The sequence below is a fragment of the Anomaloglossus baeobatrachus genome, chromosome 10 (assembly GCF_048569485.1).
Source record: "Anomaloglossus baeobatrachus isolate aAnoBae1 chromosome 10, aAnoBae1.hap1, whole genome shotgun sequence".
In the NCBI taxonomy this organism is placed as follows: domain Eukaryota; kingdom Metazoa; phylum Chordata; class Amphibia; order Anura; family Aromobatidae; genus Anomaloglossus; species Anomaloglossus baeobatrachus.
This window is the reverse complement of record NC_134362.1, coordinates 126,401,384-126,428,826: the sequence shown is the minus strand read 5'-3', so window position 1 is coordinate 126,428,826 and position 27,443 is coordinate 126,401,384. Positions and strand designations below refer to the sequence as shown.

Below are 27,443 nucleotides of genomic sequence, written 5' to 3'. Positions count from 1 at the left end.
GGTGTAGTGGTGTAGTATAATACAGGTGTAGTATATAGGAGTATAGTATAATACAGGTGTATATAGGGGTGTAGTATATTACAGGTGTATATAGGGGTGCAGTATATTACAGGTGTATATGGGGTGTAGTGGTGTAGTATAATACAGGTGTTTATAGGGGTGTAGTGGTGTAGTATAATACAGGTGTAGTATATAGGAGTGTAGTATATAGGGGTGTAGTATAATACAGGTGTAGTATATAGGGGTGTAGTATAATATAGGTGTAGTATATAGGAGTGTAGTATAATACAGGTGTAGTAAATAGGGGTGTAGTATAATACAAGTGTAGTATATAGGGGTGTAGTGATGTAGGTTATCACAGGTGTAGTATATAGTGATGTGCTGCAGTTAATTACAGGTGTAGTATATAGTGATGTAGCATATTACAGGTGTATATAGGGGTGTAGTGATGTAGCATATTACAGGTGTGTATATAGGGGTGTAGTGATGTAGCATATTGCAGGTGTGTATATAGGGGTGTAGTGATGTAGTATATAGTGGTATAGTATATAGAGGTGTAGTTTATTACAGGTGTAGTGTATAGTGATGTATATTACAGGTGTAGTATGTGGTGGGTGTAGTGATGTAGTATATGGGGATTGCGTGTGTATGTATAAATTGTGTGTATGTGTATATATATATATATATATATATTATGCGTGTTTGTGTGTATATATATATATATATATATATATATATATATATATATATATATATATATATATATATATATATATATATATATATATAATAATATAATATATATATATATATATATATATATATATATATATATATATATATATATATATATATATATATATATATATAATATAATATAATATAATATAATATAATATAATATAATATAATATAATATAATATAATATAATATATATATATATATATATATATATATAAAATGTGTAGAACCGAGTTAATTATATTAGTCCGGCCCTCTAAAACCATCCCAATTTCTCATGCGGCCCCATGGATGGGAAAATTAATTGCCCACCCCTGATCTATATGATGCACATAATGTGGCATGGAGGAGTTATATAGATGATGTCTTTGTAATTTGGCATGGCGACTCATCATCACTATTATCTTTTTTCAATGATTTGAACGTCAGTGTTCCGGGTCTATCCTTCACACTCCATTATAGTGATTCTTCCATTAATTTTTTGAATACAGGGGTGGCTATCGATGTACAGGGTGGCCTTACTACCGACTTATTTGTCAAGAAGACTGACCGCAATAGTTTGTTACTGTTCTCGAGTAGCCACCCTGTCCATATTAAGAAAGCTATTCCTAAATCCCAGCATGCACGAGTGGATAGGATAGTCAGTAATGAGAGCACTCGACGTTCACGTCGTATTGAAATGGATCAAAAATTTCAGGCCAGAGGGTATCCACAGTATACCCTTAATCCTGACCAGAAGAGACGCAGAAGGGAAAAACAGGGGGACAGATTTGCTTTTGTTTCTACCTTTCATCCTTTTATGCCCAACATCAACTCTATCATATGCAAACATTGGCCACTACTCCAACAAGCTTACCCTTCTATCCCCCAGTTTCAGGTTGCTCCATTGACTTGCTACAAGAGAGCCCCAAATTTGAGGGACAAGCTAGTTAGGGCGGATCTAGGGAGTGACCAACGGACTTTGATACAGAGCACATTAGGGCATCGCAGGAATGGGACATTTCCATGCCTGGGTTGCCTACAGTGCTCCAACATTATTAAAGGTGATACCTTTACACACCCTAGATCCGGTAAAAGGTTTCCCATAAAAGTTTTTTTTACATGTGATACATCGTATGTGGTGTATTTGTATACAAATTCATCACAATCTTTAACTCTGTGGACACAGGACTCAATCTCTCAGAAGGATTTATGACTCATTATAAAATCTGAGAGCTCCAGAGACTCACCAGACCTCTGATCCCACATGGATATTGGGACAATAAAACTCACACCACTAATCAAAGCTAATGAAGGATTCACTTTCCAAGCTCAGTGTTTGTTTATTTAAATGTCCTTTTACTATGCATCGCTCTGCCCTGTTTTGTGTATATGTGTGTGTTTCTTCAGATATTTTGTCATACCATGCCTGAGGAACAGACCTGAGATGTCTCGAAAGCTTGCTTTATAACATCATATTTTATTATAGTTAGCCATTAAAAGGTATCACAACTACAAAATTTTAATTTTGTTTCTCTCACTGAGAGCAATCAATCATTTTTCAACTGGCTAAAGGTACTGTCACACATAACGAGATCGCTAGCGAGATCGCAGCTGAGTCATGCTTTCTGTGACGCAGTAGCGATCCCGTTAGCGATCTCGTTATGTGTGACACTTACCAGCGATCAGGCCCCTGCTGTGAGATCTCTAGTCGTTGCTGAATGGTCCAGGTCATTTTCTTCAAAGGCGACGTCCTGCTGGGCAGGACACATCCCTGTGTTTGACACTGTGTGACAGGGTCACAGTGACTGCTGAGATCGTTATACAGGTCGCTACTGTGACCTATATTGTTCCTGCATCGCTGGTAAGATCTGACTGTGTGACATCTCACCTGCGACCTCCCAGCGACTTACCTGCGATCCCTATCAGTACACATCGTTTTCGGGATCGCTGGTAAGTCGTTGTGTGTGACTGGGCCTTAACACGGTACCAAAACCTTTTTCTTTTATCTGGCTCCTGCACACCTGCTTTTTCCTGTGTCTTCATGTCTCTCTCTCTTGTTCCCAATGATTTACTTTTGTGTCTATTCTGTTCAATCTTAGCCTAACATTTATTGTTGTCTGTTTCTTTTTTATCATTTTATCTTCTTATTTTTCTCTTTTTTTCCCCCTTTTTTTTCTTCCTTCTTTACATTCCCAATCGGCCTGTCACATGGTTTTTTTCTTTTGTTTTACAGCCTTACCGGTTATACAGACCTCTATGGGTGCCCACGCTCTCTGTGACCCAGTAAACTTAGGTACATGGGCGCTTACAGTCTTTTTTCCCTTTTTCATGATACACTTATACTTGTTTGTTCTAGTATATTATTATGATCCAGTGGCGACTGTTATTGTAAATTAAAATGATGTTATACATGGATCTTAAAAAAATACATATATACGGATTGTTAATTCTGTTATTTTGTTTATGCAGACCTAATTTTTTGATAAAGGCTATCTAATGCCGAAAACGTTCATGAAATGAATGAAGGTTACAACTCGATATTTTGCAAATGAGTGAAGAATTATAATAATAATAAAAATAATTTTTGGACCACCATATCTGTTTCTTTCTCGTTTGGGTGTGCCAGAGCTACGCTTTTCAGAGATAGATAGACAGACAGGGAAAGAGATTGAGACAGACGGAGAAAGAGGCAGACAGACAGACAAATATAGATACAAGTAAAATATATCTTTGTACCGTGTTAGCCAGTAGAGATAAAAAAAAATTTTGTTTAAAAGAACAGAAAGTCCTCAGTGGTTGATACCTTTTAATGGCTAACTGAAAAGATGGTAATAATTGCAAGCTTTCGAGACTACTCAGGTCTCTTCATCAGGCATGGTATAACACAAAATCTGAAGAGTCACATATTTATACACAACAGGACATTACTGCCCCATTCTATTCTTATGACTAAGGACTAGTTGGTTTTATTTTCAGTCCGAAACGCGTAAAGCCCTCATGAACTGTGCCTTTACTACACAAGATATTTTTCGGTCTTCACCATGTTTTTAAAGAAGTTCCAATAAAGATCCTAAATGTTTTAAATCAAGGAGGAATTGTGCTGGATCACTCCCTCTCCCTCCCTTTCCTACATCTCTGTAACTTCGTTTAAGGCCTGTTTCACACGTCAGTGATTCTGGTACGTTTGTGCTTTTTTTTTTAAACGTACCAGAATCACTGACATACGCAGACCCATTATAATGAATGGGTCTGCTCACACATCAGTGATTTTTCACTGCATGTGTCTCCGTGCGGCGTACCCGCGTGTCCGTGATTGCCGCACGGAGACCTGTCCATTTTTTTCTGGCATCACTGATGTCCCACGGACCACACAGTGGTGTGGTCCGTGAAACACGTGCCAGAAAAAAACGTGCTTTTAAAATAAAAATCATTTTTACTCACCCGGCTCCAGCGATGTCCTCTGCAGCCTGTGCAGCTTGCTGCTTCTGAGCCAGCTCATTACTGTCGCGCATATTCATGATGCACGACACAGCCGACCCGGAAGCAGCTGCTGCGGGGGTCAGCGCCGGCCGGATGCTGCACCGTGGGAGCGATCAGCACCATGGAGAGCGGGAGCGCACACAGGTGAGTTAATCTCTAAGTGCAATCACGGGCCACGGAGAACGGAGCCCGGATTGCACTTAGACATCCCACGTGTGCCGAGATTCACGGCACACGGAGGGACATGTGCGTGTTATACACGCCAGTGAAAAACGTCAGTGTTTTTCACTGACGTGTGAAACGGGCCTAAGAGCAATGATTTGCAATAAGAACAAATACTCACCATGCACACTTCTGGTTCTGTCCTTTCACCACGCTCTGATCCGCTCTGGAGGTGACTTTCTGTACATATGTGCTGTATACATTATACCACTGTACAGTACAGTATATACTGTACACTATATAGTAAGTATCAATTAGCATTTGTGGCTACAGTACTGTACCATTAACCAGTGCTGCACATTGCTTGTACTGTAATCTAATTGCCAGTGCAGTATTCCTACCCCACATTTATCTTAGTTCTGCCCTTATTTTGGGTGGTGGGGGGGTAGATTTGGGGTGTGTTTTTTGTGTATTCTACTAGAATAAAGGTCAAAGTTATACATCATTTTTCTCTCTCCTCCTCCTCCCGCACACCAACAATTCTATTGTAAGCTAATGTGCAGTTTAAATTGTTTTATGTTTTTACTGTACAATATTTTGTATTTGTACTGTAATTTTAAATGAATACAGTACATTATTTTGTATTACTGTAATAAGTTTGGATAAATACAGTAAATAGTTTTGGGATGTGTAACGAATGGTCTGTGTTTCAGTTATTTTTTATGAGAAAATTTGCTTTGATATAAGAGTAACTTGGTTAAAGAACACATTCCCAGAACGAATTACTGTATAGACTCTAGTATAAGCTGAGTTTTTAAGCCCTTTTTAAATGCTGAAAATGCCCCCCTCGGATTATTCTCGAGTGAGGTTGCCACAAAAAATTATACATTTTTTTGAAGAGCTGGAATTTCTCTGGATTTTTTTTTTCCCCCAAAGTAAAGCGCTGACAGCAGCGGCTGCCCTGTGTATTGGACGTGATCACGGAGGGGTCTATATACCTGCAGTCTGCAAGAAAGCATGACTTCATGATCACATCCGATGCACAGAGCCACCGCTGCTGTCAGCGTTTTACAGCAGTCGAATGCTTTGCGGCACCTTCACAAAGCATTCAACTGCAGAAAAACCATGATGGCAGTCTGCAGCAGTGGCTCAGTGCACAGGACAGGATCACCAAGGGGTCTACGTTCCAGCGGTCTGCAATTAACAGCTGAGGACACTGCAGGAACGGAGGAGAGGTGACAATTTATTGTGTGTAAACCACGGCATAATGGGGTACAAGAAGGGGACTGGAATGAGGACATTACTACAGGATGGGCACATTACAATAAGGGGGGCCAAGATGGGGCACATTACAAGAAGGGGAGGGAGACAAGGATGGAAGGATGGGAAAATTATGTCAAGGGGGAGGGGAGGACAAGGATGGGCACATTACAGTTTATTGGGATCTATTTTTATTTTTGAAATTTACCAGTAGCTGCTGCATTTCCCACCCTAGGCTTATACTGGCGTCAATAAGGTTTCCCAGTTTTTTGTGGTAAAATTAAGGGCCTCTGCTTATACTCAAGTATATACAGTATGCTTATAATCCAAGGTTCCACTATACACACACACACACACACACAAAAGTACAATAAAATAAAATAAAATTAACCTTACACCAGAATGTCCAGTAACAGATATGAATCCTTCCTTTATGTCACTGATAAGAGTAGGCCATGAGCTGTGGTTTGCTCTTATGATGTCCAAGTCCCATACCTCAGCCTAAAATGAAAATGTAGAAATGAAAAACAAAAAAAAAAAAAAAAAAGACGAGCACATGTCCCCAATCATTACAGAATTAGAATGAGGGAGAGAGTAAACACAAATAACCTTGCAATAAAAAATAAAGCTTATAAACTCAAAATATACAATGTCCCTAATAGAAACCACAGTATTAGGATAAAAAAAAAATATTATTATAAAAGAAATCAATAAAATAAGCATATAAAGAATCCTCAATACAATAAACTGCTCAAAAATGCCTATGGCCGGTGGTAGGATAAGTCAATAAATTACATAGAAAAAATGTTTACAAAATCAAATGAAAATAACACTACTTATAAATCATATATGATAAGAAAAAATAGTAATAAAACACAATGTAAGCCTCAAAGTTTTGACATTATTAAGTTAATCATCATAGTAAGTGTATAAATTAAGCGACAGACCCTGTGCAAATATACAGTATATAGCAATTGAAATGAAACATATGTTGGGGCAGCCGGGTCTGATGGTTTCCTTATTTAATTGAGTAAGTGTATTCTTTACTACTATCGTGTTAACCTGAAAATAAGACCTCCCCCGAAAATAAGACCTTCGAGTAGTTTTCATGGATGCTTAAATATAAGGCATCCCCTGAAGATAAGACCTAGTCTCGGTCAATAATGAAGTCTCATGCAGTGGTAAAAAAAAGTTAAAGATACTGCAGGACACTTTATTATTGACAGCGGGTACCTCCAGAAGAGAGAAGAAAGAAGAGAGAGGATCCCGATCATACACACCAGACGCCGGAGCAGGTGAGCGCATCAAGGTCCTGCGACGGAACACACACGCACGCGCACACACACACACACACACACACATCAGATCACATACACACACACCACACACGAGAACGCGCGCACACACCACACACACACACACAAACACACACACACACACCACATCCAATGATATCGCTTGCTTCTCGGCGCTTGCGACGCTGTGCAGTGAGCTTCCAGGACCTGCAGAAGGATCACATGGCTGGAAGCACGTGATATCTCCGGATGTTGTGTGTGCATGTGCGCGATTGTACAGGTATGTGCGATATTGTGAGTGTGTGTGAGTGTATGTGATCTGATGTCTGAAATGTCGTCCGGACGCAGGGGAGAACAGCGTGCAGCACAGCTGCCTGGAGTGCCCACTGGAGGTCACAGGGAGGAATGATATGAGAGCTGTGTGTGTATGTATGCATGAATGCTATCTAATGTGTGAGTGTGATCTGCTGTGTGTCAGTCAGATGCAGGGGAGGCGTGCAGCACAGAGATCACAGGGACATAGATATGGAATGTGATGTGTGTGTGTCTATATGTGTCTATGCTATTTGATGTCTGAGTGTGTGATCTGATGTATGTGTGTCGACCAGATGAAAGGGAGGGAGACTTGCTGGGAGATCTGGGAGCCATACAGACACCCGGGGCTGGTAAGTATGATGATCCTGGAAAAGGGAGGGGGGGGTGAAACCAATGTGATATGACTGAAGAATGAGTCTGATTAGATAGGCCTAATCAAAAGATAGTGATCACAGGTATTATTTGATCCATCCAAAACTCAGTATCAAAGAGGTGTCCTCTGGTTGAACCTATTTCACCATGACCAAGCGTATGTGTTAGTAAGTCTTGAACAAACCACTATGAGGAAGGAATGCTTACAGTTTAAAATATGCAGAAAACTCATGGTTAGTTAAAGACATGTGTAGGAAACTGGCATGTAAAATTCACGTCTCATTGCAAAATATGCAGGAAACTAGTGGTCAGCTGGCAAAATGTGCAGGAAGCTACTGGTGCCCACAGCAGTGTGTGGTCAGGTTACATGACCATGACTCAGCAATCACATGCTGGTCACAATTGCAATACTCGGTGCACACGATGAACACAATGTATAAAATACAGGGCTACAGCTTGTCCCCCTGCCATAGAGATAGTTCTGTTTCATATAACTTGTTCTTTTTTTTTTTTTTTTTTTTTTTTTTTTTTTACTGCACTATTCTAAGTCCTGTTGTGTATAAATACGTGACTCTTCAGATTTTGTGTTATACCATGCCTGATGAAGAGACCTGAGTAGTCTCGAAAGCTTGCAATTATTACCATCTTTTCAGTTAGCCATTAAAAGGTATCAACCACTGAGGACTCTCTGTTCTTTTAAACAATTTTTTTAGGGCTCGCTTAGTGAGATTAGGGACATTTAAAGGACGCTCAAGATTATGCACTGTGACTGTGATGCAGAGGCCGGGTTGTTTTCCTTCTCACTAATCGATTCCCTCCGATGAGAAAGGCGTGCTACGACATACGGTAATGTTGATGCATATTTCTGTTATTGTATAAGATTCCACTAATCGAGTCCCTCCGATGAGAAAGGCGTGCTACGACATATGGTAATGTTGATGCATATTTCTGTTATTGTATAAGATTCTATGACTATAAAGTAGTGCTAATGCCTATGTACCATTGATTATTCATGTGCTATTAAAATAAATAGTATCTTGCTATAAAGAATCTTAGTATTCATGCCTGATTGGATATCAGTGAGCGCTTCGTAAGTACGGGCTTTCAGCCCCTTTTTAGGAGAATTTAGCAAGATAGGGGGTCTGCTTTTTGTGGGGGATAACCTTACCCCAAACCATGTCTCCTCGAGAATAAGACACCCCCTGAAAATAAGACCTAGTGCTTTTTTCGGGGCAAAAAAAAAAAAAACAACGAATTTTTGTGTACTCACCGTAAAATCGTTTTCTCTTAGCCATCAGTGGGGGACACAGGACCATGGGTGTTATGCTGCCTATCCATAGTTGGACACTAAGTAGATGCAAAAGCATAGCTCCTCCTCTGCAGTATACAGCCCCTGGCTGGGCCTGGCAGTCTCAGTTTTAGTACACAAGCAGTAGGAGAAAAAAGCAGTAAAAAAAACTTCTCAACAGAGGAACATGAGAAAAGAAGAGTCAAAACCAAATAAGGTACTGAGAGAACCAATGCCCTGCAGGGCAACAGGGTGGGTGCTGTGTCCCCCAATGATGGCTAAGAGAAAATGATTTTACGGTGAGTACACAAAAATCCGTTTTTCTCGGATGCCTCATTGGGGGACACAGGACCATGGGACATCCTAAAGCAGCCCATGGGTGGGAAACATAAAAGAAGACAACACAACCCAAGGACTAGGAACCAGTCCCAAACAGCCTGGAGCATCTACTGAGAGAAGGTGCTCTACTGCCGTTTGCAGAATTTTCCTACCCAGATTTGCTTCAGTTGAAACCTGGGTATGGACTCTGTAATGCTTTGAAAAAGTAAGTAGGCTAGACCAGGTCGCAGCCTTACACACCTGTTCCACTGAAGCCTGATGCCGAATGGCCCACGAAGCGCCAACTGTTCGCGTGGAATGAGCCCGCAGCCCACTAGGAATGGGCTTGAGTTGCAGGCGGTAGACTTCCTGGATCGCAGAGCGAATCCAGCGAGCCAGAGTCGCCTTTGAAGCTGCCTGTCCCTTCTTAGGCCCCTCAGGAATGACGAACAAAGTCTGTTTTCCTAAAGGGGGCTGTCCTGGATATGTAATATCTGAGAGGTCTGACGAGGTCTAATGAATGCAGAGACCTTCCACCCTATAATTGGGTGTGGACAAAATGAAGGCAGAACAATGTCCTCGTTCAAATGAAACGGGGTAAGAACCTTTGGAAGGAAATCCGGAAGGGGGCGCAGAACCACCTTGTCCTGGTGAAAGATCAGGAAAGGCTCGCGGCAAGAGAGTGCTGCTAGCTCCGAAACCCGTCTGATCGACGTAATTGCCACCAGGAATGTTACCTTCCAGGACAGAAGTGCAAGGGAGGATTCCTTGGAGGGTTCAAAGGGAGACCTCTGGAGACCGTCCAGAACGAGGTTGAGGTCCCATGGGTCCAGCGGCCGTTTGTATGGGGGAACTAGATGGGAAACGCCCTGGAGGAAGGTCTTGACTTGCGGTTTTTTGAGCCAGGCGGCATTGGTAGAAGATTGAGAGCGCTGAGACCTGCCCTTTAAGGGAACCGAGAGCCAACCCCGCTTGCAAGCCAGACTGTAGAAAGTCGAGAATTCTGAGGATGGCCAGAGGCATAGGCTGGACCTTAGTTTCCCTGCACCATGAAAGGAGGATTTTCCACGTACGGTGGTAAATGCAGGATGAAGCAGGCTTTCGGGCGCAGATCATGGTGGAAATAACCGCGGGGGAGAATCCCGCTCTTGTTAATACAGGTCTCAATGGCAATGCCGTCAGCTTCAGGGCTCTGGAGTTCTGATGGGAAATGGTCCCTTGGGTCAGCAAGTCTGGTATGTCTGGAAGGCGCCACGGTGAGTCTGTGAGCATTTGTACCAATTCGGAGTACCAGGCGCGCCTGGGCCAGTCCGGTGCTATCAGTATCACCGGGACTCCCTCTGCCTTAATCTTCCTGATCACCCGCGGCAGCAAAAGTAGAGGTGGAAATATGCAAGGTAGGCGGAAGTGGTGCCAGGAGCAGACTAGAGCATCCGCGCCGATGGACTGCGGGTCGCGTGACATGGCTATGAATGCGGGTACCTGTGCATTCAACCTTGAGGCCATTAGGTCCACGTCTGGTGTGCCCCAGAGAGTGCAGATGTGTAGAAACACATCTGGGTGGAGAGACCATTCTCCGGCGGTCAGGCCTTGGCGACTTAGAAAGTCTGCTGCCCAGTTCTCTACCCCCGGTATGTGTACCGCTGATATCACTGATCCCATCGATTCGGCCCAGCTGAGGATCTTGTGGGCCTCGAGATAAGCCGCTTTGCTGCGGGTGCCCCCCTGCCGATTGATATAGGCTACAGCTGTCGCATTGTCCAATTAGACTCGAATCTGACGACCCGCTAGCAGAGGGCAGAACGCTCTAAGCACGAGGAAGATCGTGCGGAGTTCCAGGGTGTTTATGGGTAGGGAAGACTACTGGGGCATCCAACGTCCTTAAGCAGTGTGGTGCCGGTACACTGCTCACCAGCCTAGGAGGCTGGCGTCCGTGGTCAGGACCAGCCAGTTCACTGGGAGAAAAGATCTCCCCTTCGATAGGGATGAGGACCGAAGCCACCAGCTGAGTGCGTACCTGACTGAAGGCGTCAGGTGAAGATGTCTGTCCAGGGAGAAGGGGGTTCTTGTCCCAGGCCGCTAGAAGGGCTAGCTGCAGTGGGCGGAGGTGCAGTTAAGCAAAGGGTACTGCTTCCATAGCCGCCACCATCCTGCCGAGCACTTTCATGCTGAATCGAATGGAGCGAGACGGAGGACGTAGAAGGCAGCGGTACCGCTCGTTGAAGAGCGATCGCCTTGTCCTGAGGGAGAAGGATCAAGCCCCGACAGGTGTCCAGGGACATGCCCAGGAAGGTGATGGATTGTCATGGGATCGGGGATGATTTGTCCAGATTCACTAGCCACCCTAAGCGGGATAGGGTGTCCACAGTGATCTGTACGCTGGTTGAACAGTCGCGGAAGGAGGGGGCCTTGATGAGGAGGTCGTCCAAGTAAGGGAGAACGACCACTCCCCTGGCGTGAAGGACGCTCATGGCGGCCGCCATGACTTTGGTGAAGACCCTTGGTGCGGTGGCAAGGCCGAAGGGTAGAGCTACGAATTGAAAGTGGGAGTCCTGAATTGCAAAGAGGAGGAACTTTTGGTGATCTGGGGCGATGGGTATGTGCAGGTACGCGTCCTTGATGTCTATGGATGCGAGGAATTCCCCTTCAACCATGGATGCAATAATGGACCTTAGGGACTCCATTCTGAATCTCCATACGTGCACATGCTTGTTTAGGTGTTTGAGGTCCAGGATGGGTCGAACTGACCCATCCTTTTTGTGGACCACAAAGAGGTTGGAATAAAAAACCCCCGAACTTCTCGTCGCAAGGTCTCGCACCCATTTGTCGTCTGAGGCAGCAGCCCAGATGTGTTGAAAGAGCCACAGTCTACCTCCTACAATGAGTGTGTCTTCCGGGGCGCCAAAGGAGTCATGAGGGGGGAAAACGTCGTGGCCGAGTCTCCCTAGTCCTGGACTGTTTCGGTCTAGGCTGCCATGACGAAGTAGGTTTCGGGGAGCGCTGAGAAGGTCGGTCCCTGCGTAGTCCGCGGCTGGTGGCGTGGACAGCACGAGGTGTCGACCAACCAAATGAGTTCCGAAAGGAGCGGAACGAGGACTGTGGACGTCTGGTGAAGGACGTCCTGGACTTCAGCTGGGGGAGGGAGGTATTCTTTCCTCCCGTGGCGTCAGAAATGAGCTTGTCCAGACGTTCGCCAAACAATCGGTCTGGAAAAATAGGTGGAGGCCCGTGAGAGACTTCTTGGAGGCAGAGTCCGCTCGCCATTGTCGGAGCCAGAGAGCTCTACGGATGGCTATGGTATTTGAGGCGGCAAACGCTGCGCAGGTAGCAGCGTCCATGGAGGCCTGCATGAGGTACTCCGCCGCAGCGGCAATTTGAGCTGTTACCTGTGTGAAGGTATGAGTTAACTGGGATTCCTCAAGCGAAGAGTTAAGGGATTCTGCCCAGACCGAGATCGCCTTTGCGACCCACACAGAGGCAAAGGAGGGAGAGAGGGAGGAACCCGCAGCCTCAAAAGCAGAGCGGGCGAGGTGCTCCACCTGTCTGTCTGTCGGGTCCTTGATGGAGGAACCATCGGGTAAAGACAGGAGCGTCTTTGTGGTAAGGCGGGAGACCGGGGGATCGACAGAGGGCGGATCGGCCCAGCCCTTAGGGGCAGGTGAGGCAAAAGGGTAACGGGACTCCATGAGTTTTTGGTTACCGAAGCGCCTGTCAGGCTTCTCCATTTCCTTTGTGAGTATATCCTGAAACTCAGGGTGATCAGCGAAAACCTTTTGGGGTTTCCTTGCCCTCTTAAAGGAGACCGCATGGTCAGTGGTAGTGGATGGGGGATCCTCCACATGCAGAGTTTGGCTGATTGCTACTATAAGGGGCAGTTTGATCATCTGGGGAGGCTGAAACCAAGGAATCCTCCTGGTACAATCAGCATTCTCCCTCCTCCAGCTCTTCAGAAGCCGTGGAGCGTGTGGGAGAGCCTGCCCTGTGTGCTCCCGAGGGAAAGCCCGCTGGAGACACCCGGCAGTGTGCTCTTTTCCTGATCCCTGCAACCGGTGAAGCATGTGCCCGGAGTACCTCAGAAGGATCCTCCATAGGGGTATCCTCAGGCTGCGTTCCGTCCAGAGACCCAGAAGGGTGAGGAGGACGACATTGCATAGCCAGCACCAGGTTCTGTGACAGTTTTTCCATGGATTGGCACAGAAACTGTGCCCATTCCGGTGGGCTGGGAGCCCTAGGCTCTGGCCTGACGGTTGCGGCGGTGGTGGCAGGGGGATCTTGGGGGGCTATAGGGGCACAGGACTCACAGAGAGAAGAGGTGTGTTTACGTGGTAGCTCAACGTGGCAGGCAGTGCAGGCTGAAAAATAGACTATGTGAGCCTTAGCCCTCTTAGTGCCTTTTGAATTCTGCATGTTCCTGATAGGAGTATACCAGGAGGGGGAGCAATGCTCAGCAGAGCTACAGTGAGCAGCACCTTACCAGCATCAGCCGATGGCTGGAGATCTTCCAACGCTTTCCTGGGGGGGGGGAAGGCTTATCGCAGCCGCGGGGGGAGCGGGGCTTAGCGCTAAAAGAGCGTGAAGAAGTAGTCAGTGTGCCCCCCCCCGCTGTGGGTAGAAAAAAACGGCGGGAAAAGAGCTTCTGATAGTTTTCCTCCCTCTCCCTCTAGTCAGCACACTGCGTGTCACTGGTGGTTATCAGCCGGCTTTTCTGCTAGAGCACATAAACAGAGCAGATAATAAACAGCATGAGTACCTGAGCTCTGTGATTCTCTAGCCACCCGCTCCCCCCTGCCACCGGGAAATTATCTGTGCAGGAGTTTGCAAACAGGAGGGACTTCCCCTCTCCTCAAGCCAGCAAGCTAGGGAAAAGTTAACACTGTGTGTGCAGGATTCCTGGGGCTCTCTTCCTTGCATTAGCCAGGGACTTTCTCATAATAAATACTGTAAATTCAGCCCTGGGAGCCTTTCCTGCACAGTCTTTTCTCCCTTTGTCTGGAAAACCAGTCAGGGGGGATCTCACCTTAAACACTGCTTCAATCCAGGCAGTGATAATAACAGAGTCAGCTTGCTGTATCCAGTCACAACGGTGCCATATTCAACTCAGAGCCTGCAAAGAGGGGCTTAGGAATTGATGCCATATTCAACTCAGAGCCTGCAAAGAGGGGCTGAAGAATTGTGCCTCTGCCCTGGGCTTTGGAAAATCGGTGTCTATGGAACCCGTCGTCCAGCCCAGGATCCAGTGTCGTGGGAGGGGGTACGTGTAGGCAACACTTCACGTTCCCGCCCATTGATGGTAATGGGAGATCGATCCCAAAAGGAAACAGTCGCCCTCGAAAAATAAACCGTGAAAGGAAGTGCCTCCTACAGACACTAAGCTAAAACTGAGACTGCCTGGCCTGGCCAGGGGGTGTATACTGCAGAGGAGGAGCTATGCTTTTGCATCTACTTATGCTAACACCCATGGTCCTGTGTCCCCCAATGAGGCGTCAGAGAAAAATATATATATATAAGACTGTCGTATTGTCAGGAAAACAGGGTATGGATTTTCTGCACCATGCACTTTGAGCTTATCTGTCCAATATTCGATATATATAATATATTATGTATATATATACACATATATTACCGTATTTTTCGGACCATAAGACGCACTTTTTTCCCCCCAAATGTTGGGAGAAAGTGGGGGGTGCGTCTTATGGTCTGACTATAGGGCTGCGGCCGGGAATGTGGGTGCTGCGGTGGAGCGGGCCATCGGGGGCACGAGCAGGCTGCAGCAGCGCCTGCCGTGACCACGTGGGCCCGCTCATTACATATGCACGCCCATCCTCCCGCCCATCATCTCTCAGCGAACACCGCGCTGACAGGTGGGCGGGGTGATGGGCGGGGGGGTGCGCGCATAATTAACAGCCGGCCGTGATCACCCCTGGCAACTACAGCCTGGAGTGATCATGTGCGGCTGTATTCACTGCCCCCCGTGCATCATTATCAGCGCGGGGTGCAGTGAATCAGTGTACTCACCCGTCACCACGTGTGGAGCCTTCCCCCTGCAGCATCGCGCGATGTCTTCCTGTCTGTGCCGGTCAGCTGATCTGGTCACTAGCGGCGCGCACAGCGATGACGTCATCGCTGTGCGCGCCGCTAGTGTCCACCAGCTCAGCTGACCGGCACAGACAGGAAGACATCGCGCGATGCTGCAGACGGTGACGGCTCCACACGCGGTGACGGCTCCATACAGCGGCGCTGTAGCTGAGACAGAGATCGGTGCTTCAGGGAGTGAGGAAAGGTGAGTATAAACGTTTATTTTTTTTTTCTGTGCCACAGGCCATATACATGGATGGGGGAATAACATGAGCAGGATGGATGGGGGCATAACATGAGCAGGATGGATGGGGGCATAACATGAGCAGGATGGATGGGGGCATATCATGAGCAGGATGGATGGGGGCATATCATGAGCAGGATGGATGGGGGCATTTCATGAGCAGGATGGATGGGGGCATTTCATGAGCAGGATGGATGGGGGCATTTCATGAGCAGGATGGATGGGGGCATAACATGAGCAGGATGGATGGGGGCATTTCATGAGCAGGATGGATGGGGGCATATCATGAGCAGGATGGATGGGGGTATATCATGAGCAGGATGGATGGGGGGTATATTATGAGCAGGATGGATGGGGGGTATATTATGAGCAGGATGGATGGGGGGTATATTATGAGCAGGATGGATGGGGGGTATATTATGAGCAGGATGGATGGGGGGTATATTATGAGCAGGATGGATGGGGGGTATATTATGAGCAGGATGGATGGGGGTATATTATGAGCAGGATGGATGGGGGGTATATTATGAGCAGGATGGATGGGGGGTATATTATGAGCAGGATGGATGGGGGGTATATTTGAACAGGATGGGGGTATATGAGCAGGATCATATACAAGGCAGGAGGATCCTTACCAGAATGGGGTACCTTAGTAGAGAATTTGGGGACATTACCCCATAACAGTGTCAGCAGCAGATCCTCGCCCCATAACAGTGTGTCATGACCATATTTTTTGGTTAAAATTTTATTTTCCTATTTTCCTCCTCTAAAACCAGGGTGCGTCTTATGGTCAGGTGCGTCTTATAGTCCGAAAAATACGGTATATATATATATATATATATATATATATATATATATATAAATAATATATTATGTATGTATATATATATATATATATATATATATATATATATATAAATAATATATTATGTATATATATATATATATATATATATAAATAATATATTATGTATGTATATATATATATATATATTATATATATACACACACACACACACACACATACATATATATATATATATATATATATATATATATATATATATATATAATATATTATGTATATATATATATATAATATATGTATATATATATATAATATATTATATATATATATATATATATAATATATTATGTATATATATATATATATATATAATATATTATGTATATATATATATATATATATATATATATATATATATATATAATATATTATGTATATATATATATATATATATATATATATATATATATATAATATATTATGTATATATATATATATATATATATATATATATATATATATATATATATATATATATATATATATAATATATTATGTATATATATATATATTATATATATATATATATATATATATATATATTATATTATGTATATATATATATATATAATATATTATGTATATATATATATATATAATATATTATGTATATATATATATATATAATATATTATGTATATATATATAATATATTATGTATATATATAATATATTATGTATATATATATATATATATATAATATATTATGTATATATATATATATATATATATATATATATATATATATATATATATATATATATATATATATATATAATATATTATGTATATATATATATATATATAATATATTAAGTATATATATATATATAATATATTATGTATATCTATATATCATAGTATCATAGTTTTTAAGGTTGAAGGGAGACTCTAAGTCCATCTAGTTCAACCCGTAGCCTAACATGTTGATCCAGAGGAAGGCAAAAAAACCCCAATGTGGCAAACAAGTTCCAATGGGGAAAAAATTTCCTTCCTGACTCCACATATGGCAATCAGACTAGTTCCCTGGATCAATACCCTGTCATAAAATCTAATATACATAACTGGTAATATTAAATTTTTCAAGAAAGGCATCCAGGCTCTGCTTAAATGTTAGTAGTGAATCACTCATTACAACATCATGCGGCAGAGAGTTCCATAGTCTCACTGCTCGTACAGTAAAGAATCCTCGTCTGTGATTATGATTAAACCTTCTTTCCTCAAGACGTAGCGGATGCCCCCGTGTTCCAGTCGCAGGCCTAGGTGTAAAAAGATCTTTGGAAAGGTCTCTGTACTGTCCCCTCATATATTTATACATTGTGATTTGATCCCCCCTAAGCCTTCGTTTTTCCAAACTAAATAACCCCAAGTTTAATAACCTGTCTTGGTATTGCAGCCCACCCATTCCTCTAATAATCTTGGTCGCTCTTCTCTGCACCCTCTCCAGTTCAGCTATGTCCTTCTTATATATCGGTGACCAGAATTGTACACAGTATTCTAAGTGCGGTCGCACTAGTGACTTGTACAGAGGTAGAAATATATTTTTTTCATGAACACTTATACCTCTTTTAATACATCCCATTATTTTATTAGCCCTGGCAGCAGCTGCCTGACACTGTCCACTAAAGTGAAGTTTACCATCCACCCATACACCAAAGTCTTTTTCTGTGTCTGTTTTACCCAGTGTTCTACAATTAAGTACATAATCATAAATGTTATTTCCTCTACCCAAGTGCATGACCTTACATTTATCTACATTAAACTTCAATTGCCACTTCTCGGCCCAATCCTCCAATTTACATAAATCTCCCTGTAATATAAAATTATCCTCCTCTGTATTGATTACCCTGCAGAGTTTAGTATCATCTGCAAATATTGAAATTCTACTCCGCATGCCCCCAACAAGGTCATTTATAAATATGTTGAAAAGAAGCGGGCCCAATACTGACCCCTGTGGTACCCCACTATGAACTGAGACCCAGTCCGAGTACGTACCATTAATAACCACCCTTTGTTTCCTATCACTGAGCCAGTTTTATATATATATATATATATATATATATATATATATATCAGTTTTTATATATATAATATATTATGTATATATATTTATGTATATATATAATATATTAAGTATATATATATATAATATATTATGTATATATTATATATATATATAATATATATATGTGTGTGTGTGTATATGTGGGTGTATGTATGTATGTATGTATGTATGTATGTATGTATGTATGTATATATATATATATATATATATATATATATATATATATATATATAGACACACATACACACATACATATATATATATATATATATATATATGTATATATATATATATATATACACACATACATACACACACATATGTGTATATCTATATACATGCATATATATACACATATATGCATATATATACACATATATACATATATACACACACACATATATACATATATACACACACACACACATATATACACACACACACACATATTATATATTATATATATATATACACACATACACACACACACACACACACACACACATACATACATACATACATACATACATATATATATATGAGAGAAAGCATGAGGAAAGAAACTAAGAAACTATTAAATTTTATATATTTAATCCAAAATAGAAGGCAGTGTTGGCAGTGTTTATAAAAATATATAAGAATTTACAAAAGGGAATAAAACAAATACAATATAGACAGTTACATAACATAAAAAGGAGAAATGAAAGATTATTACACCTTGTCACGGAATGTGGCTCAGATATAGGGTAGGGGCAGCCCCTTGGAAATGGACAATCCTATACATAGAATGTATATCCCCTGGGCATTGACACAGTGGCTTCTAAGACACTGGCTTTTAATCAACCTATTATCAGCCGAATTGCTGCGTTCTAATATGCCACGTGCGCACTTCTCCTGCACAATCTTCAAAGAATGTGCTGGGGATGCAGGACACATGCAGTTACGCTGCGGTGCAGATCGCAGCGCAACTGCATGCAATACACACACGTGTGCACATAGCCTTACGCTATGTTCTGCACCGCAGCGTAACTGCATGCGTCCTGCGTCCCCAGCACAATCTATGAAGATTGTGCATAATCCATGCCCACATGGCGTATTAGAGCGCAGCGCTTCGGCTGCTGCCGAAGCGCTGCTATCTAATTAGTGACATGTCACTTCTTTCGTGCGCTCTGCATGCAGCCCCCGCTCTGTCTATGGGAGGGGCTGTATCCACAGCGCATGAAATTGGCTTTTCAGTATGGACTGTTTCTGCAGTGATTTGAAGCGCACGTGTGCTGTTCAAAAGACAGAACGCAACGTGGGCACATAGCCTTACTGTGTTTTTGAGGTCACAAAGATGCACTAAAATACATGCATTTGCTTCCCCCAGTTAAGTCTGAGATTTCTATTTTGCTGTCCACAGAGTGCATCTATTTTTAGCTGCAATTTTGAAATTGTAGCCAAGATGCATCATGTCAATTCTTTTTGCGTTTTTTGCCAACGTTTGAGCCCTTCTAGTCAATAGATTTGACTTAAGCGCATTGGGCAAAACCGCATGTGTTTTGCCACGGGTGCATTTTTGGGGGCAAAACCGCTGAATGTCTCTGGTCAAAAAAAAAAGATGCAGCGTGTGCAGATTACCTAAACCGGTAAAGCTGTAGAGAGGTCACATGGGACTGCAGCAGTGCTGGAAACTAGAGACGACAGCCATCTTAAAGTATTTTAATGCATTTACAGATCATTGTAATTATTTAATAATAAATACTAATAATTACATATAATTAGGAGGGATTACAAACTTGAAAGTGTATGAGAATTCTTCCTTAAAAAGAGGAGCTCTCACCAAGTCAAACAAGGCCAGTTTCTTTTTTTTTATCCACTGTACAGTTTCAGAAGTATGAGGGTTTTTTAATTTAAAGCCAATTTCTATTGTCTTTACCAAGGGGATGTTACTTCTCTGGAGGGCTTCTCAGGTTCCTTTGCATTATTACTAGGAGAGCAACTCCCCCTTAGTAAAAAACGATCCATATTAGCACTAATTAAAAAAGCACATTTCTGGAGAAGTATGGCAGATTAAAAAAATAAGAATATTCAGGGGAGCATTTACAAAATAAAAGAAAGAACTAAAACCTGGTGACTGGTCCTCTTTAAAAACAACCATTAAGTTAGAAATCTTGCTAATTCCATTCTTAAAACATAAAAGCACATAGGCTAAACGTAAAGAAAAAAATATATAATATGGGTAAATATGCGAGAATGGCCATCAATAACTGAAATTAAACTTTTAAATTACAAAAGTGACTTGTGTGATGACAAAGGGTCATGTGAACAATTGCACAGCATCACTATCCAGGTCCATGGTCTGGTTAATTTACATGTGGCCTGTTAGAGCCATGCACGCTCCTGCCCAAACAGCTACTGGTAAGATCAGGCTGTATTTTAAAAGGTAACAACCAGTCACTTAATAAAACGCATTTCTTTCTTCATGCAGCTGCCAAGAAACCCAGTGACATCAATATCTGTGACAAGTTTTCCATAAGTTGAGGAAAACTGAAAGCAGCATTTCAAAATTTGGCATCAGGGACCAGAGCAGACCCCTTCATGCTTGAGTAAAGGCCGCTTTACACGCAACGACATCGCTAATGCGATGTAGTTGGGGGTCACGAAATTCGTGACGCACATCCGGCCTAGTTAGCGACGTCGTTGCGTGTGACACTCAAGAGCGACCGCTAGCGAGCAAAAATACTCACCTTATTGTTGATCGTTGACACGCTGTTCAGTTCCCAAATATCGTTGCTGCTACAGGTACGATGTGGTTAGTCGTTCCTGCGGCAGCACACACCGCTATGTGTGACACCTCAGGAACGATAAACATCTCCTTACCTGCGGCCACCAGCAATGAGGAAGGAAGAGGGTGGGCGGGATGTTAGTCCCGCTCATCTCCGCCCCTCCGCTTCGATTGGGTGGCCGCTTAGTGATGTCGCTGCACGAACCGCCCCCTTAGAAAAGAGGCGGTTCGCTGGTCACAGCGACGTTGCTTGGCAGGTAAGGAGTGTGACGGGTCCGAGCGATTTTGTGCACCACGGGCAGCGATTTGCCCGTGACGCACAACCGACGAGGCGGGTACACACGCTAGCGAGATCGCAGCGTGTAAAACGGCCTTTAGAGTGTTCTCTAGTGTTAAATGGCATTGTTAGGTTATGTGCACACATTCAGTATTTGGTTACAGAAATTTCTGCACCATTTCTGCATCTCAAAATGAATTAAAAAAAATAAAGCGGTTAGCCATATTTTCGGATACAAACAGATGTGTGGCAAGTGTGGGGTCCTGCCTATCTATACATAATTGCCTTATTCTGTCTATGACTGTCTTGCTCCAAGATGACATTACAGTGACAACCGTCGCATTGGCCGCTCGGCCCCGCCCCCACACACATTGGGCACCTATTAGACTCCTCTCTCCCCCCAGGACTACTAAACCTATTATACTCCTCTCCCCCCAGGACTACTAAACCTATTATGTAGAAATTAGGCCTGCCTCAACTATGGTGAGTAAGGTGCTCGGGAAAAAATTTGTAGCAAATATATAGAAAAATTCCGGCACACAGTTTTTTTAAAAGGTTTTTTATTTTTGCGTAATTCTTGTGAAAGTGTCAAAGTAACATGTCCAAGTCCAATGTTACGACCACAATCTTTGGTCTTTATCAAGGACTATAATGTATAAAGGAGACAAAGAGGTATAATAAAACAAAAGTTAAGTACAATAGGTATATTGAACATCATATACAATAATAATGATGTATAGTACATCCTCAATTATGAGAAAGGAGAATAAATTCAAATCCAAAACATAAAAGAATATACAAGATCCCACAATTATGACAGTAGCTTATATACTGGAACGAACATTAATATTATCAAGCAGACTGGGGACCTCATCGAGGAATGTGATGTACAAAAGGAGGAGGAAATATCAATAAGAATATAAACATATAAACAGACCAACCTCAATGGGTTGTGGTATACTGTCTATCACATGTAACGGTCTGTTATCTAGTGTTCTCTTCTCATAGAGAGCCTATGATTAGAAGATTAGAGGAGAAAAAAGAACAAGTAAAACAAAAGAAAAAATGGAGCAGTGGAAATGCGGGTTTATGAGTACAGAGGGAATCATCATTTGACAGCCAGAGATTAATGAGTATTTAGATGGGTATACCTTAACATACTCTTATTGGTGTTCAAAAGATGGGAGAGCTCCTCCTTGATCACTCTCTCTATAGTGCTGTATGATACATGATTCGTATGTAAAGATAAAGTATACAGTTTATATAAAAGGCATATGACATCATAAAACACTCAAAAAACACAATAGTGGGGTATACCTATTTGTCCAGGAGGGAAGCAATATTGTGTGAGGTTGCCAGGACCGATTAAGCGTGGTAACCTGACCAGAGGTTAGATATACCTTAAGGCTGCTTTCACACCTCCGGTTTTTGCTATGCGGCACAATCCGGCACTTTGCAGGAAAAACTCAACCGTTTTTTTTTTTTTGCTGCCGGTTGCGTTTTTCCTGCATAGACTTTAATTAGTGCCGCATTGTGCCGCATGGCCTTGCGTTCCGTCCGTTTTTTTCCGCATGCGGCAGATTTAGCCGAAGCGGCGGCCAGATGGAACGTCACCTGGCACGTTTTTTTGTGCGGCAAAAAAACCCGCATCGCGCCGCATCCGACCGATGCGGCGCTTTTTCCAATGCATCCCTATAGATGCCGGATGCGGCGCGATGCGTCAAAAACCGCCGCATGTAAAAAACTTATGCAAAGGATGCGGTGTTTTCACCGCATCCGTTGCATAGGTTTCACAGCCGGATTGAGCCGCACGGCTCAAACCGGATGTGTGAAAGCAGCCTAAATATTGATATTTCCTCCTCCTTTGAACATCACATTCATCGATGAGGTCCCCAGTCTGCTTGATAATATTAATGTTCGTTCCAGTATATAAGCTACTGTCATAATTGTGGGATCTTGTATATTCTTTTATGTTTTGGATTTGAACTTATTCTCCTTATATGATGTTCAATATACCTGTTCTACTTACATTTTGTTTTATTATACCTCTTTGTCTCCTTTATACATTATAGTCCTTGATAAAGACCAAAGATTGTGGTCGTAACGTTGGACTTGGACATGTTACTTTTTGACACTTTCACAAGAATTACGCAAAAATAAAAAAACCTTTTCAAAAAATCTTTATTAGTGTGCCGGAATTTTTCTATATATTTACTAAACCTATTAGACTCCTCTCCTCCCAGGACTACTCCATCTATTAGACGCCTCTCCCCCCAGGACTACTCCTCCTATTATCCTCCATTCCCCCAGGACGACTCCTCCTATTATACTCTTCTCCCCCCAGGACTACTCCTCCTATTATACTCCGCTCCCCCCAGGACTACTCCTCCTATTATACTCCTATTATACTCCTCTCCCCCAAGGACTACTCCTCCTATCATACTCCTCTCTGAGGGGTGCGCAGCATGGGGGGGATGAAGTACGATAGGGGTGTGCAGCATGGAGGATGGAGCACAATGGGGGTGCGCAGCATGGGGGATGGAGCACGATGGGGGTGCACAGCATGCGGGATGGAGCACGATGGGGGTTCACACCTCCCCCCAAAACACACACACACACACACGCACGCACCTCACAATACACCACCGCTCTACACAGACACACACACGGACAACGCTGCACACGCGCACACACACACACACACACACAACACCCAACACCCAAACACCGCCCAACACACAAATACGCACACACCGCCCAACACACACACCTCCCCCCAAAACACACATGCACCCCCAACACACACCCACACAAACCGCACTACACACAGCACCACACACAATGCTGCAGACACACAGCGCTCCACAAACAATGCAACACACAGCGCTCCACAAACAATGCAACACACGTCGCGGGCGGAGGAGGGGACGCTGCGCTCTCCCACTGCTCGGGTCCGGCTACTGCTGCTGCATCGGTGCTCGGTGGTGGCTCGAGCGGTGGGCCGGATCCCGGGGACTCGAGCGGCGCTCCTCGCCCGTGAGTGAAAAGGGTTTTTGATTGTGGGGATTGGATATTGTCCTTGACGCCACCCACGGTTGTGATGATATTGGTGACACCACCGCTGCTCTAGACGGGGATCCCGGGAGCGGTGACAGGGAGCAGCTTTGATGTTAGTTCTCCCCTCCGTGGGTAGGAAGTTGGTTGTCCCGGGGCCCGGTGATGGGGTAGGGATGAATGGCAGGCGGGTTACAATGCCTGGTGAGGTGAAGGGTCGCGGGGGCAGCGCTGTGCCGCACGGCACGGTGGTACTCACTCAGCCAATGATGAGGACACAGTTCTCGGTAAAACACACGGCTGGATGGACGGGTCCCACAGACGGCTGCGGTGTTGTTTCTCCCGGCAGGTTGATGGTGACTGCCTTTCCCTGCACCTATGTACTGTAAACGGTTCCAATGGGTTCCCACCGGTAACCCGCTCCCCAGCTTGGATATGGGCTGGAGAAGCCCCTTTTGCCCGCAGGCTCTGGCCCTGGGAACGGTAGCATTGGCGGTGGCTGTGTTTCCCTCTCACGGTTGGACTGTTGCCTTCTGTCGGGACTTGGCTGTTGGGAAACCCAGGAGGTTCCCTTCGCTGACGGGTTTGGCAAATTCACGGCGACTCCTAGCCTTGCCGGGATCCGTAAGCCCCTGCCGGATGGTGCTGACTTCTCTTTGTGTACCGGTCCGGTACCGCCGGGCCACCGCCCGTCCACGGTCCTTACGGTAGACTCCGATAGGCCACTCCTGCAGACGGTCACCACCGTCTGCCAACCTCGCTAATCCGTCTGGGCCACACACCCGGACGCTGTCAGATAGCTGCTCCACTACCACACTTTTCTTCCTCCAACTTCAAACTCAACAACTCAACTAACTGTCTTTTCCCACCTCCAGGACTGTGAACTCCTCGGTGGGCGGGGCCAACCGCCTGGCCCACCCCCTGGTGTGGACATCAGCCCCTGGAGGAAGGCAACAAGGTTTTGTGTCTGACTTCGGTGTGCCTGACCGGGAGTGTGGGGTGTGTGGGTGTTGTTCTCTGTGGCCCCTGGCTTGTCTCCAGGGCGCCACACACACAACGCAACACACAAACAACTCTGCTCTCACACACCCCCACACCCAGACAACACCCAGAACATTTACAGCGCCCTACACAAACACTTGCCAACTACACACAACATCTATCTATCTATCTATATTATATATATATATATATATATATATAAACAAAAATCATACATTAACTACACAATAAATTCCAGAATACCCGATGCGTTAGAATCGGGCCACCTTCTAGGGTTTCATAACCAGCAAAGGTAAAGCAGACAGTTGCGGGCTGGTATTAGGCTGGGAAGGTTCATAGTTATTGGTCACATCCCAGTCTAAACATACCAGCCCGCAGGAGCCCCAGAGGTGGCGTATCAACATGAGATGCACCGATTCTACAACTTTGCCTTGACTCTTCCCGGTGCGCTGGCAATTGGGGTAATGGTTTATGGGGTTGATGTAAGCTGCGTAGTGTCAGCTGGCATCATGCCCTTGTGTTATAAAGGAAAAAAAGAGTCTTTCAGACACCCCCATTACTAACCCAGTATGTGAATTAAATTAAAAATAAAGACAATGACCCTCTTTCACCGATTTATTAGAACGCAAACGTTTCCAGCTGCGACATACACTGTGTGCTGAATTAGGCAAATGAGTATTTTGATCACATGGTACTTTTTATACATGTTGTCTACTCCAAGCTGTATAGGCTTGAAAGCCAACTACCAATTAAGTAAATCAGGTGATATGCATGTCTGTAATGAGGAGGGGTGTGGTGTAATGACATCAACACCCTATATAAGATGTGCTTAATTATTGGGCAACTTCCTTTCCTTTGGCAAAATGGGTCAGAAGAGATTTGATGGGCTCTGAAAAGTCCAAAATTGGAGATGTCTTGCAGAGTGATGCAGCAGTCTTCAAATTGCCAATTGTTCGAAGAGTGATCACTGAACAATCAAGCATTTCATGGCAAACAGCCAACAGGGTCGCAAGAAGCGTGTTGGGTAAAAAAAATTGCCCATGAATTGAGGAAAATCAAGCATGAAGCTGCCAAGATGCCATATGCCACCGGTTTGGCTATATTTCAGAGCTGCAACGTTACTGGAGTATCAAAAAGCACAAGGAGTGCCATACCCCGGGACATGGCCAAGGTAAAAAAGGCTGAAAAACAACCACCTTGGAACAAGAAACATAAGATAAAACGTCAAGACTGGGCCAAGAAATATCTTAAGACTGTTTTTTCAACGGTTTTATGGACTGATGAAATTAAAGTGACTCTTGATGGGCCACATGGATGGGCCAGAGGCTGGATCAGTAAAGGGCAGAGCTCCACTCCGACGCCAGCAGGGTGGAGGTGGGTACTGGTCTGGGCTGGTATTAGCAAAGATGAACTTGTGGGACATTTCCGGTTGAGGATGGAGTGAAGCTCAACTCTCAGACCTACTGCCAGTTTCTGGAAGACAACTTCTTCAAGCAGTGGTACAGGAAGAAGTCGGTATCGTTCAAGAAAAACATTTTCATGCAGGACAATGCTCCATCACATGCATCCAACTACTCCACAGTGTGGCTAGCCAGTAAAGGTCTAAAAGATGAAAAAAATAATGACATGACCCCCTTGTTCACCTGATCTGAACCCCATAGAGAACCTGTGGTCCCTCATAAAATGTGAGATCTACAGGGAGGGAAAACAGTACACCTCTCGGAACAGTGTCTGGGAGGCTGTGGTGGCTGCTGCATGCAATGTTGATCATTAACAGATCAAGCAACTGACAGAATCTATGGATGGTCGGCTGCTGAGTGTCATCAGAAAGAAAAGGGGGCTATATTGGTCACTAATTTTTTGGGGTTTTGTTTTT

At 43.8% G+C, this 27,443-nt stretch overlaps 1 protein-coding gene across 2 annotated transcripts in view; it reads right to left on the bottom strand.

Annotated features, from left to right (window-relative positions):
* EDC4 (enhancer of mRNA decapping 4) overlaps positions 1-27,443 on the bottom strand; it is a 948,906-nt gene that overhangs the window by 662,201 nt on the left and 259,262 nt on the right. The window contains exon 7 of one of the 2 annotated variants that reach the window (XM_075325634.1): positions 6,023-6,127. The exons of the other annotated variant lie outside the window; for it this stretch is intronic. Coding sequence (XP_075181749.1) covers positions 6,023-6,127 — 105 coding nt within the window. The remainder of the gene's footprint in view (positions 1-6,022; positions 6,128-27,443) is intronic. 2 annotated transcript variants of the gene reach the window in all.